Source organism: Tachyglossus aculeatus, chromosome 3, assembly GCF_015852505.1.
Source record: "Tachyglossus aculeatus isolate mTacAcu1 chromosome 3, mTacAcu1.pri, whole genome shotgun sequence".
NCBI lineage: Eukaryota > Metazoa > Chordata > Mammalia > Monotremata > Tachyglossidae > Tachyglossus > Tachyglossus aculeatus.
In genome coordinates this window covers 69,864,346-69,879,268 of record NC_052068.1, presented here as the reverse complement: position 1 = coordinate 69,879,268, position 14,923 = coordinate 69,864,346, and the positions used below count along the sequence as shown (strand labels likewise).

General features: G+C 45.1%; 1 protein-coding gene across 2 annotated transcripts in view; it reads right to left on the bottom strand.

Annotated features, from left to right (window-relative positions):
- The window catches only part of NNT (nicotinamide nucleotide transhydrogenase), a 119,345-nt gene that overhangs the window by 34,305 nt on the left and 70,117 nt on the right, over positions 1–14,923 (bottom strand). For both annotated transcript variants that reach the window (XM_038743499.1, XM_038743500.1), the window contains 3 exons: positions 14,119–14,352; positions 6,706–6,866; positions 162–341 (listed from right to left, as the gene is read on the bottom strand). In XM_038743499.1, coding sequence (XP_038599427.1) covers positions 162–341; positions 6,706–6,866; positions 14,119–14,352 — 575 coding nt within the window. The remainder of the gene's footprint in view (positions 1–161; positions 342–6,705; positions 6,867–14,118; positions 14,353–14,923) is intronic.

Here is a 14,923-nt window from a genome sequence, read left to right as displayed (position 1 = left end):
AACGCACCCTCCAGGTAGGCATCATGTGGGATCTGAGCTCCTACATCTGTCATTATCACACAAATTGTAATCCAAACTTCTATCCCCTCACCTTTGGGGCATCAGAAGGTGACTCCGACGCTTCCAAAACCCAACCGAACCCACCGTTCCTTTTTACTTACCACACACATGATGTAAGAGAGGATCGCTCCGGAGGAGCCGATCAGGGCGCCCACGACGGTGAGCAAATTGTTGTTGAGCAGGAAACCTTCTGCACACAAAGCCCAACCCGAGTAGCTGTTGAGAACAGTGATGACCACGGGCATGTCCGCCCCGCCGATAGCAGCCGTCAACGTGACACCCTAGAGGCAAACGCAAAGGAACACGTCGGAGTGCGTGCCGGAAAACAAACCATCGTTACCTGGTCACTCGAAAAGTTACGCTTCATGGCTGGAGCCAATAAACTCACTTCATTATTGAGCTTTAAAATGTTCCGAGAAATAGCTTTAGACCCTTTGCCAACCCTTTGATACGTAGTCAAAGACTGCTCAGAATGTAACTTTCTCCCCCTTCTGCATGACCTAGGCACTTGGGTCCGTAACCCCTAAGCACTGATACACATCCCACCCCTCCAGCGCTTTCGTACATTACCTCAAACTCTGCTGCTTCCCTTAATCCGTAATTTATCTCAAAGTCTGTCTCCCCTACTAGATTGAAAGCTCCTAGGAGGCAGGAATTATGCCTACCAGCTCGACGCTTAGTATGGTGCCTGGCACATAGTAAGTGCTTAACAAATGCCATCATTTTGATTATGATTATTATTAGTATTTCTAGACTGTGAGCCCACTGTTGGGTAGGGACCGTCTCTATATGTTGCCAACTTGTACTTCCCAAGCGCTTAGTACAGTGCTCTGCACACAGTAAGCGCTCAATAAATACGATTGAATGAGGGAATGAATAAATAGTATTGTACTTTCCCAAGTGCTCAGTACAGTGCTCTGCACATAACAAGTGCTCAATAAACACCATCTATTGATTGAGTCACTGGTTCACTTTTTATTTTGCCCAATTCTATTACATCAGGGAAGATGTGCAGTCACTTCTGTTGTAATACGAGGGTTGTATTCCTGAATTACTTCATATTCGTGATTCTTATGTTACTATTAGCCTCAAGTTAATGGTGACTAAAACACGTTTTTCCCATGATTCAGTGAGAATTATTGAGTTAGGGGCTAAATGCTTTAAGGATGCCCCCACGACTGAAGTTTTTGACATGCATCCTTATGTTTCTATGTCACCCTCTGGCAAACACTATATACACCCATGCCACTAATTATTTTACAATATTAAACCGATAAAGTTGCAAAAGCACAAAGAACATAAAGCATCATATAATCCAGTCAGGGCCGTAGGGGATGCAGGCCTGGGCCCTGGGCTGGGCCCCAAGAGATCAGCGACTCAATCAATCAGTGGCATTTACTGAGTGCTTACTATGTGCAGAGCACCAAACTAAGTGCTTGGGAGAATACGATACAACAGAATAAGCAGACACATTCCCTGCTCAGAACGAATTTACAGTCTAGAAGGGGAGACGGTCGCCACAGCTTCGGATGGCAATTGCACGACTCTTCACCCTACCAATGTGGCCATTTCTTGGGTAATTACGCGGGTGGCACTCAAAACCAAACTTCCCAAGGTGACCTTTGTGCCTGCACTATGTCACAACAAGCAGAGCGGTGCGCTGAAATAGATGAACATACACACAGCATCAGATCTGTGAGAACTACAATGTGATTTTTCCCTAATGTCTTGCTAGTCCCTGCCTCTTCCATTACCAGGAGGAAATGTATATGTTGCCAATATGTTGCCAATATATGTTGCCAATTTGTACTTCCCAAGCGCTTAGTACCGTGCTCTGCACATAGTAAGCGCTCAATAAATACAATTGATGATGATGAAAGGATGTTCCATCCAAAATTCTGCCATGTAAACCCATTACCGCAGAAATGACTATTCCTAGATAAGGTCTCCATGTTTCTGGGGTGTTCTGTTGCTTGTTTAGCTGCTTTATTTTTCACCCAGGCTTCACTGGAAATCTTCAGCCACAAAAAAACAGGGGGTCTCAGGCACGACACATATATCAAGTGAAGCCCACGCATCCTGTCATTTGCAAAGCCACCCAACAGTGTGACTGTGCGATACATAGTATCTTCATGGTTTAAACAGATGTGCGATTGCTTTAGGCGGCCAAATCGAAAACAGAACAAACATTAACCTCCCATTATGGACACCACCATGAAACAAGGGACCACCATGAAAGGCAATGGACAAATGAAGGTCCCTTGATATGGTCCTGCAGTGCTTTCCTTAGTTCAAGCCCCTTCCTTCCTCTCCCCCTCGTCCCCCTCTCCATCCCCCCCATCTTACCTCCTTCCCTTCCCCACAGCACCTGTATATATGTATATATGTTTGTACATATTTATTACTCTTTTTATTTATTTTATTTGTACATATCTATTCTATTTATTTTATTCTGTTAGTATGTTTGGTTTTGTTCTCTGTCTCCCCCTTTTAGACTGTGAGCCCACTGTTGGGTAGGGACTGCCTCTATATGTTGCCAATTTGTACTTCCCAAGCGCTTAGTACAGTGCTCTGCACATAGTAAGCGCTCAATAAATATGATTGATGATGATGATATATGTTTGTACATATTTATTACTCTTTTTATTTATTTTATTTGTACATATCTATTCTATTTATTTTATTCTGTTAGTATGTTTGGTTTTGTTCTCTGTCTCCCCCTTTTAGACTGTGAGCTCACTGTTGGGTAGGGACTGTCTCTATATGTTGCCAATTTGTACTTCCCAAGCGCTTAGTACAGTGCTCTGCACATAGTAAGCGCTCAATAAATACGACTGATGATGATGATGATGATAACAATTGCGGGAAGTTGCTAACACCATTTAAGATATCTGGTGAAAGGAGAAGCCCCATTTTGCCTAGGGTTACGCTAGGGGACTCAATACCCACCCAGAGAGGAACCCTAACCGCACGGTGCCTCGACACACTTAGGCCTGTAGATATTTCTGGAAACACGTACGGAAGATTAGAGCTGGCTTTTCGAGTGAAAGGAGCCCGTTGCCTGATGCTTATGACAGGTGGTTGTGGTTTAGCCCTACTGACAACTTAAACCATTTGCAGTCCAAACCCCTCTGAGATCACATCTCTCCTGGGAGGCTATCCCAAGGTCGTTTCAAATCTCCCCACCTCATATCCTCTTACTTCCACCTCAGCTTTTCTCTGACAACCAACCCCCTAAATTACCCTGATCCTCATAGTACTTGTATACTTATATTTTTTACTCTATTTCCCCTCCTATTTTTAATAATAATAATAACAATCGTAGTATTTGTTAAGCACTATGTGCCAAACACTGTTCTCAGCGCTGGGGTAGATACAAGGTAAATCAGTCTGGACACAGTCCCTGTCCCACAAGGGGCTCACAGTCTCAATCCCCATTTTACAGATGAGGTTACTGCGGCACAGAGAAGTGAAGTGACTTGCCAGAGGTCACACAGCAGACATATGACATATTATCTTGCCAACTTGTACTTCCCAAGAGCTTAGTACAGTGCTGTGCACACAGTAAGCGCTCAATAAATACGATTGATGATGATGATGATATGACAAACCGGGATTACAACCAACGTCCTTTGATTCCCAGGTCCATGCTCTTTCCTCTGAACCATGCTGGTTCCCTAGTTAAGTTCTGCAGTTCTGTAATAATAATAATAATAATAGCAATAATAATAATCATGGTTAAGCGCTTACTATGTGTCAGGCATTATACTAAGCCCTGGGGTGGGATGCGAAGCCTGTCGGGTTGGACACGGTTACCTGCCCACATGGGGCTCACAGTCTCAATCCCCATTTTACAAATGACTTAACTGAGGCCCAGAAAAGTGAAGTAACTTGCCCAAGGTCACAAAGCAGACAAGCGGCAGCACCGGGATTAGAACACTTGTCCTTCTGACTCCTCCCGGGCCCTTGCTCCATCCACTACACCACACTGCTGCTCTACTAGTTGAGTGCCTGTCTCCCCTGCTTGACTTTGGGTACCCTGAGGGCTGGATCCATGTCCTCTAACTCTACAGTACTATCCCAGGCTTAGTTCAGCTCTTAAAACAGTGCTCGTCACATAGCGAACGCTTAATAAATACCATCATTATTATTACAGTGCTCTGCACTCAGTGAGCGCTCAATAAATACGACTAACTGATTTTTATTCATTCAAAAGTATTTGAAGTGCATACCCGGCTCCTGTAACCACAGTGCCTGACTGGTCTTTGGTTTTTATCTTTAACTTTGTCTTAGTGTTTTATTTTACCTTACATGTCTGTTGCCTGGCCCTTGTGAGCCCGCCGAGGGAGCAGATCCGTGTCTAATTCCCAACTTTATAGCTTTTGCCAGCACTTAATACAGCATTCTGTGCACAGTAAGAGCTTAATAAATACTACAACCACTGCTACTACTACTTTGGAGAATGCTGCCCTGGGTGCATGCTATGTTGGGAACAAGTGCCTCACTGGGCACCTACTGTGAGCAAAGTCCTGTATGAGGCGTCTACTATGTGCAGAGCACTGTACCAGGTACCTACTGTGAGCACAGCGCTGTACTAGGTACTTACTGTGCGCAGAGTACAGTGTGGGGTGCCTGTTGTGAGCACAGCACAGTTCTCAGGACTTGAGAATATACAACAAAAGCAGAACCACGAGTCCCTGATCTTGAGGAAATAAAATATCTAATCCCTTCTCTTCCTTGCCCACAACATCGCAATGTGACTGCAGAACTCTTTAGTCTAATGGCAACAAACAGATTAAACTCAAAGATGCACAAATGATAGCTGGAAATATGTATCACTGTTGACTAGTTTATCCCACTAGCTCACTCGGTAAAACTTCCCTGAAAATGTTTGCACCCCAATCGGTCAATTCCGCACCCCAGCAAAATTCCAGGTGAGCTTACAATGGGAGCTCAGAAGGGATGAAAAAGTACTAGAAAATCTGACTGCCTGATAAAGGGTTGGTTTACAACTGTCATTACAATCGTAACTAATAATGATAATTGTGATATTTCTTAGGTGCCAGGCACATGTCAAGGGTTCAAATCCTGGCTCTGCCAATTGTCAGCTGTGTGACTTTGGGCAAGTCACAACTTCTCTGTGCCTCAGTTAGCTCATCTGGAAAATGGGGATGAAAACTGTGATCTCCCCGTGGAACAACCTGATCACCTTGTAACCTCCCCAGCGCTTAGAACAGTGCTTTGCACATAGTAAGCGCTTAATAAATGCCATCATTATTATTATTATTGAGAAGCCACCTGGCCTAGTAGAATGACCACTGGCCAGGAATTCAGAGGACCTGGGTTCTAATCCTGATGTATAACCATGGGCAAGTCACTTAACTTCTCTGTTCCTCAGTTTCCTCATCTGTAAAATGGGGAGTAAATCCTCCTCCCTCCAATTTAGACTGTGAGCCCCATGTGGGACGGGGACTTGTGTCTACCCCAGCACTTACAGCAGTGCTTGACACGTAGTAAGCGTTAATCAAATACCATTAAAAAAAAAATCACTGGGGTAGACACCAAGTGTCTGTCCCACATGGGGCTCAAAATCTAATCCCCATTTTACAGATGAGGAACTGAGGACCAGAAAAGGTAAGTGGCTGACTCAAGGTCATCTAGCCAGCAGATGGTAAAACTGGGATTAGAATCAATCAATCACATTTACTGCGCACTTACTGTGTGCAGAGCACTGTACTAAACACTTGGGACAGTACAATATAACAGAGCTGGAAGGCACATTCCTGGACCACAATGAACTTACAGTCTAGAAGGGGAGAAAGAAATTAATATAAATAAACAAATTACAGCTATATACACTGTGACTTTGAGGCCAATGCTCTTTCCACTAGGCCATGCCTTTAGCCCATTTTCACCCTATCCTCAGCCCCACATCTCATCTACATAGCATGGCCTAGTGGATAGAGCACGGGCCTGGGAGTTGGAGGGACCTAGGTTCTAGTCTTGTCTCCGCCACTTGTCTGCTGTGTGACCTTGGCCAAGTCACTGAACTTCTCTGGGCCTCAGTTCCCTCATCTGTAAAACGGGCATGAAAAATGTGAGCGCCACGTGGGACAACCATATTACCTTCTATCTACCCCAGTACTTAGAACGGCGCTTGGCACATAGTAAGCGCTTAACAAATACCATCATCATCATGCTCTGCGCACAGTGAGTATCCCCCCCGCCCTACCTCCTTCCCCTCCACACAGCACCTGTATATATGTTTGTACAGAATTATTACTCTATTTTACTTGTACATATTTACTATTCTATTTATTTTGTTAATGATGTGCATCTAGCTTTACATCTACTTATTCTGATGGCTTGACACCTGTCCACGTGTTTTGTTTTGTTGACTGTCTCCCCCTTCTAGACTGTGAGCCCGTTGTTGGGTAGGGACCGTCTCTATATGTTGCCAACTTGCGCTTCCCAAGCGCTTAGTACAGTGATCTGCACACCATAAGCGCTCAATAAATACGATTGAATGAATGAATGAGTGCCCAATAAATACCACTGACTGATTGGTAAAAGTTTAGATTAGAGACTGGTGTTCAGAAACCTATTTAATATCCCGGAAGGTTGCTTTGACCCACGTTCACTTACCATGATGGCTGAGAGGGCCGACACGGAGCCCAGGCACATGATCCCGGTGGTAAAACTAGGATCCAGCATATAGGGAATTACTCCCCCAACACTCGCTGTCAGCAAACCCATGTTCAGCAAGTGCCGGCCAGGCAAGAGGAGGGGGGCAGAGTTCAGGAGACCTACAACCAAACAGATCAGATTCAAGTTCCAGAGGGCAGGAAAGCGGGCATCACTGTTCCGCTCCCAAAAACTCCACGGAAAGTTCGGAACTCCATTCCTGCTTCACTGCACAGGACAGCAAAAGCTGGAATCAGACTTCTTGCTGTGTGTGTCTACTTTATCTTTACCCACTTTATCTAGGAAGCAGCATGGCCTAATGGATAGAGCACGAGCCTGGGTGTCAGAAGGACTTGGGTTCTAATCCCGGCTCCACCACTTGTCTGCTGGGTGAACTTGGGCAAATCACTTCACTTCTCGATACCTCCCCCTTTTAGACTGTGAGCCCACTGTTGGGTTGGGACTGTCTCTATATGTTGCCAACTTGTACTTCCCAAGCGCTTAGTACAGTGCTCTGCACACAGTAAGCGCTCAATAAATACGATTGATTGATTGATACCTCAGTTACCACATCTGTAAAATGGGGATGAAGACCATGAGCCCCATGTAGGACAGGGTTTGTGTTCAACCTAATTAGCTTGAACCTACCCCCGGAACTTAGAAAAGTCCTTGAGACATAGTAAGTACTTAAATACCAGCCGTTTTTTTTTTAAAAAAAAACCGGGGTGGGCTTCACTGGACTTAATGCTGTCCCTTCTGTGTTTTTCAGAGATGCAACAATTCTTCCCAGCCTGACTGATCTCTCCTGAACCCCAGGAAGTACCCAAATCATTGCCAAGGGCAGAAATGTGATTCGATTGATCCTCCGGCTCACATGAACCGGCATGTTCACCAACCTGTGATGGGCTGGAGAACAGGACAGTCAAGTGTGGGATACTGTGAGCAGGAAACAGGTCTACCAACCCTATTGTACTCTACAGAGAAGCGTTCAATAAATACCACTGATTGAAAATAGTGTACATGTCTGTGTAACCTGATTTGAGGATCTGCATCAACCACTGGAGAAACCCAACCTGCCCACCTTTCTTTGCCCCCTAATCTCCCAGCAATAACCAACCCATCAACAGCATTTACTGAGTGCTTGCTCTATAATGTTTTAGGAAAATTATCCGGACAACAAAACGTGGTATGGATTGGAGAGACCAAAGGCAGAGAGGTCTTTGAGGAGGCTGAATCATTCATCGAGTTGGAATATGACAAATATCTGGCCTGTTCACTTGTTTTGATGTCTGTTTCCCCTCTTCTAGCATGTGAGCCCGTTGTGGGCTGGGATTGTCTCTATTTGTTGATGAACTGTACTTTCCCAGAGCTTAGTACAGTGCTCTGCACATAGTAAACACTCAATAAATACAATTGAATGAATGGTCCAGTGTGGTGGCAGTTTCAAAAGAGAGAAAGTGGATTCTGGAGATGCTTTGGAAAAAGAAATGACATAATTTGTTTTCACATTGAATATGGGGGTTGAAAGAGAGAGATGAGTCAAGGGAATCCAAAATTATGGGTTTGGGAGGCAGGGAGTAGTCTAGTATTGTAAATTGTAATGGGAAAGTTAAGAGGAGGACAGGTATGGGAAGAAAAGATGAGGCGTTCACAGTCCGGGATATGCTGAGTTTGTGGTGCCAGTGGGGCATACTTATAGAGATGGCCTGGTGGGAAGATGAAATGTTATATTGCTGAATAGGAGAGACAGATCAGGGCTAATGAAGAAAATTTAGGGACCAACTGCATAGCAGAAGTAGTTAAAACCATAGAAGCAGATGAGCTCAGTGGAGAAGCTCTGGAGTCAGAGCTTTGACTGAGTCAAAGGTCAAGGGTCAGAGGTCAAGGGTTCAAATCCCAGCTCCACCAATTGTCAGCTGTGTGACTTTGGGCAAATCACTTACCTTCTCTGGGCCTCAGTTACCTCACCTGTAAAATGGGGATGAAGACTGTGAGCCCCCCTTGGGACAACCTGATCACCTTGTAACCTAGAACAGTGTTTTGCACATAGTAAGCGCTTAATAAATGTCATTATTATTATGAGCTCCCCAAGGGAGAGGATGCAAACTGAGATGGGAAAAGCCCAGAATTGAGCCCTGGGATCAAAGAAGGAGCCAGTGAAAGGACTGAGAAGGAACCGCCAAAGAGGTAGGAGAATCAGAAGATGACAATATCAGAAAAACCAAGGTAAGGTAGCGTTTCCTGGACAAGGGGGTGTTCACAGTGTCAAAGATCAAGGAGGATGTGGATGATGTAGAGTACATTACACTGGGATAGAAAGAAGTCATGCTTGACTTTGGAAAGAGTGGCCTTAGTGGAGTTGAGCTCGTTGTGGGCAGGGAAAATGTCTCCAAACTCAGTTCATTCATTCATTCATTCAATCGTATTTATTGAGCGCTTACTGTGTGCAGAGCACTGTACTAAGCACCTGGGAAGTACAAGTTGGCAACATATAGAGACGGTCCCTACCCAACAACGGGCTCACAGTCTAGAAGGGGGAGACAGACCACAAAACAGAACATGTGGACAGGTGTCAAGTCATCGGAATAAATAGAAATAAAGCCAGATGCTCATCATTAACAAAATAGAGTAGTAAATACGTACAAGTAAAATAAATAGAGTAATAAATCTGTACAAGCATATATACAGGTGCTGTGGGGAGGGAAAGGAGGTAGGATGGGGGGATGGGGAGGAGGAGAGGAAAAAAGGGGCTCAGTCTGGGAAGGCCTCCTGGAGGAGGTGAGTGCTCAGTTGTATTGTACTCTCTCAAGCACTTGGTACAGTGCTCTGCACATAGTAAGCGCTCAATAAGGACCACTGATTGTTTGAAAGGGGGTGATAGCCGGTTATAGAAGGACACGGAGGGTGTTGGAGAAGAGGAAGTGAAGAGGGTTTGGGTAGGGACTGTCTCTATATGTTGCCAACCTGTACTTCCCAAGCGCTTAGTACAGTGCTCTGCACACAGTAAGCGCTCAATAAATACAACTGACGATTGATGAAGAGGGTTGGTTAAACAACCCTCCTGAGGAGTTTGGAAAGGAATGGTATGAGGGAGATGGGGCAGTAGCTGGCTGGTGCAGTGGGTTCAATGTAAGATTTCTTCAAGCTACAGCAAGCCTGAGGCAACTTCTGTGGGGCTAACAAGGTTGACCTTAGGGACCTAGAAAAGTAACGAGTCTCAGGTTGAAAGAAAAGGTTAGCCACGAAGACCATAAATCAGTTAATCATATTTATTGAGTGCTTACTGTGCGCAGGGTACTAAGAGTTTGGGAGAGTACAGTATAGCAGAGTTGGCAGACATGGTCCCTGCCCATGACAAATTTTCAGTCTAAAGGGAGAGATGGACATTGATATAAATAAATAAATTAGGGCTATTGAATGAATGAATGAATAATAATAATAATAAGCATTTATTAAGCGCTTACTACATGCAAAGCACTGTTCTAAGCGCTGGGAAAGTTACAAGGTGATCAGGTTGTCCCACGGTGGGCTCACAGTCAATCCCCATTTTACAGATGAGGTAACTGAGGCCCAGAGAAGTGAAGTGACTTGCCCAAAGTCACACAGCTGACAATTGGCAAAGTCGGGGTTTGGACCCAGGACCTCTGACTCCAAAGCCCGTGCTCTTTCCAATGAGCCACGCTGCTTCTCATTGAATGAATAAATGTACATTCCAGCACTTGGCACATAGTAAGTGATTACGTATACCATCCTCATCATCATAAATGCTGTGGGGTTGAGGAAGGAGTGAATGAAAGGACAAAATCCAAGTGCAACTCGGAAGGGAGTAGAGAAGAGACAATGAGGGCTTAGTCAGGAAAGGCTCTTGGAGGAAATGTGCTATTAATAAGGCTTTGAAGGTGGGGAGCCCACTTTCTAAACTGTGAGCCCACTGTTGGGTAGGGACCGTCTCTATATGTTGCCAACTTGTACTACCCAAGTGCTTGGTACAGTGCTCTGCACACAGTAAGCGCTCAATAAATACGTTTGAATGAATGAATGAATCTGACATATATGAAGAGGGAGGGCATCCAGGCCAGAGGCAGGGTGTGGATGAGAGGTCGGTGGCAACACAGATGACACTGAGGTACAGTGACTAGGCTGGAAATAGAGGAGCGAAGGGTGCAGGCTGGGTTGTAGCAGGACATCAGGGAGGCAAGGTAATAATAATGATGATGGCATTTGTTAAGTACTTACTATGTGCCAGGCACTGTAATAAGCGCTGGGGTGGATACAAGCAAATCGAGCTGGACACAGCCCCTGTCCCATGTGGGGCTCAAAGTCTCAATCCTCGTTTTACAGGCGAGGTAACTGAGGCAAACAGAAGTGAAAGGGCTTCCCCAAGGCCACACAGCAGACAAGTGGTGGAGGTGGAACTAGAACCCATATCCTTTTGACTCCCAGGGCCTTCTGACTCCACTAAACCACGCTGCTTCTCAGCAAGGTAGGAGGGGCCAAAGCGATTGAGTGCTTTAAAGCCAAAGGAAAGGAGTTGGTGTTCCATGCAGAGCACTGTCACGGGATTATTCCTGGAGCTGAGCACTATAAGGAGTCGCTCCTGCTAGAGAAGCAGCATGTCCTAGTGGAAAGAGCATGGGTGTCAGAGGACCTGGGTTCTGACTGTGTGACCTTGGGCAAGTCACTTAACTTCTTTCTGCCACAGTTCCTGTAATTGTAAAATGGGGATTCAATTCCTGATCCCCCCTCCTATTTAAACTATGAGAACAATGCAGGACAGGGATTGGGTCCGTCCACTTGTACCTACCCCAGCACTTAGAAGAGTGCTTAGTAAGTGCTTAGTACCACTTAAAAAAAAAAAAGGCTTAAGGTCCTCAGGGAACTTGGATTCTACCACAGCACCCAGGAAGGGTAAGTGGAAATGCAGGCTAGCAAATAATCATTAACGTCTCCCCCTCTAGACTGTAAACTCGTTTTTTTATAATGGTATTTATTAAGCGCTTACTATGTGCAAAGCACTGTTCTAAGCACTGGGGAGATTACAAGGTGATCAGGTTTTCCCACAGGGGGCTAACAGTCTTAATCCTCATTTTACAGATGAGGGAACTGAGGCCCAGAGAAGTTAAGTGACTTGCCCAAAGTCACACAGCTGACAAGTGGCTGAGCCGGGATTTGAACCCATGACCTCTGACTCCAAAGCCCGTGCTCTTTCCACTGAGCCACGCTGTTTCTCCGAGGGTTGAGGGTACGGAACATGTACCAACTCTGTTGTGTTATATATTCCCAAGCATGCAGCAAGCACTCAATAAATACCACTGATTGATTGATAGTCCCGTGGATTCACCCGGCACTTTTACCCTCTCGTTATATTCCCTCAACATCCCTGTGAGGAAGAAATTATCTCCCCATTTTACAGAGCAGGAAACCCAGAGAAGTGACTCGCCTGAGGTCTCCCAGGAGGCCAGTACTCCAGCCGGGACGAGGACTCAAGACTTATACTCTCTCCCCTAGGCCACTCGGTCACCTCACCAAAGCTGGTATTCACCATGCCGAGGCAGGTCCGGCTCCGGACCACCTGCCCACCTGAGTCTTCTCCCTGTAGTAACTTCCCTGCTGTGCACTCGGCAGGAAAGGCAGTAGACTTCTCTCAAATTCTCTTTAAACCCAACTGAGACTGGGGTTCATGGGAGCGTATGTGGGTGTGATTTCACCACAGACTATACCTTCCCCAGGAAACCAAATCTTGCAAACTGCCTTAGCTAGAAGTGGAAAAACATCCTCTCACAAGCTTTAATCATCAAACCACTCTAAGGCAGGAATGGAAAAGACACCATTTGTGGGCAAAGAGATTTCCTAATTACTTTTTTTGCCTGCTAACTGTGGTCTGAATTACTACATCTGAACTTTGCTTTCAGACTATTATGTGCCCTCCTTTTGTTATCTTCTCTTGTGGTTGTCCACTTTTCCAAGACCTTGGGCAACGACACACAGGACAAAGACATGCTGAATCAACCCAGCTGAACGCTTTTAAAAGTAATCAACAAGGGGAACAAGTACTTTAAAAAAGCAAATATTAAGTAGCTTGAAGTTAAACCCAATTTTAATGTGGACAGGAATGAAAGGAGTGAAATACATCTTTTCTCACTGCCAAGGGCCTCCTTCTAAGCACTGCAAGGTCTTTAGGACCTGCTCTCTGAAGGATGTAAAGCTCTGTGGCATATAAGACTACTATTTAAATGTCTCTGCTTCCACTTCTATGCATGTAAAATGAGAGAAAAGCTAGCAAGCCCTTACGAGGACGCTAAAAGTTAACATACACATATATTTACACACATACACGCACGCGCCCCAACTTCCCCTTTATGTCCGCGGAGGTTTTAAGGGAACAGGGATTTTAGGTAGCGGGTGGGAACCGAGAGGGAGCAAGCTTCCAAGGAGTAATGACTGTTAGATTCTGAGTTGCCAGAAGCCTGAAACTCTGGTCCTCTAGCCACAGTACCCTATTGTGCTTGTATTTATCATTGTGCTTCTTTACGCTGTTTTTGTTTCATCCCTCCTTATGTGCCTGTCACCAATTCTCCCTCCCCATTTTACTCTGAGACTGCAAACCTCTTGAAGGCCAAGGACTATATCTAATTTTTTCCTGTGGATGTTTTATATTAATGTCTACCTTCCCCTTCTAGACCATAAGCTCATGGTGTCTACCAACTCTGTTGTATGGTGCTCTCCCAAGCACTTAGTATAGCACTCTGCATGCAGTTAGCACTCAATAACTATGATTGTTTTCCCAGTTCTTTGCTCACAGTTGGGACTTTACTTCTAAAGCACTAAAATGCAAGAAATCCATCATGTTAGGTCTTTTCAGTTCTGACTGGAAACTCTGTCCTGAAGATTAATTGGGATGTCAGAAGCTGTGACTCCAGCTCAAAATGTTGTGGGGTGAATGCCTTCCTCACTCCCAGAGATTTGGCATCAATGAAGAGCAAAACACACACACCTTTTTCTTTTTGCATAATACATAAATCCAACTCTCCCAGGACCTAAAGCTCCAACCTGTCAGAAAGTTAGGTACTTTGCGGGGAGGGAAAAGGTCTTACCTTTTTCAGATCATTAGGGAACTGATCCACGCCCTGCAGCTATGTGTACCTACGAACAGTATGTGCAGGAATGCATCACCCAAAGTACCTGATCTTACTGTAAGAGAGTAACTTTAGATCCTGGGGGACTTGAGCTTCTATAACCCCTTGCAAGGTAAAAGTCTTCCTCACACTAATAGCTTTGAGAACTTGTTCTCTTTAAATTCACCATGCAGGACCAAAACCTTTTTTCAGGCCCTTACCTTTCACTAGATGATATAATGCTGGGGAGACCCCTTACCTTGCAGTTTTCCGTAGGCGATGAGAGAGCCACTAAAAGTGACTCCTCCGATGTACGTCCCGAGGTAGGCCACAATCTTGGTGAGGTTTGCTGCTGGATCCAGGGCGAAGTGGGGATACTCCACCATGTATTCAGCTACACAGGTCAGCACGGCGGCCAGGCCCACCAGGCTGTGGAAAGCGGCCACCAGCTGGGGCAAGTCACTAATCTGAATGCGCTTAGCGATGGTCAGACCTGGCAGGGGTGGGAGAAGGGAGAAAGTTAAGTCAAGAGCTTTCAGTTCAGTCATTAGACCCAGGAAAAGCACCTCATTAAAACTGCTAAAAGGCAGTAAAGGCAGCGATGGCTTTACTCACCAATATCCTCATCAATAAACTGTACTCAGTCCCTGCCTCACACTATTTATCCTGCCCACAAAAAGCAGAAAAAGTAAGGGAAGAAGTGACAAAACCCTTACCACATACATGTACGCATAAATACACATAAACACATATGTATAAAAATATATTTAAAATGGCTAGAAAAATACTATCTGGAGATTGCATTTTTCAGTCAGGTGGCAGGCAAGCAGGAGACAAGCCAGGCACTCTTTCCCATTCCTCGGCCCCAGGAGAACCAGTGCCTGCTGAATATATAAATTTCACCTTGATTCTGTTCAGTGCTCTTATATTTTCCCCCAGCATGGTCCCATTCCACTTTGAGGCAGGCAGAGACAGGCATTCTTATTCCCATTTTATAGCTTAGGAAACTGAAACATCCAGATAAGCAGTAGTAGTGGAAGCAATATTTGTTAAGCACTTAATAT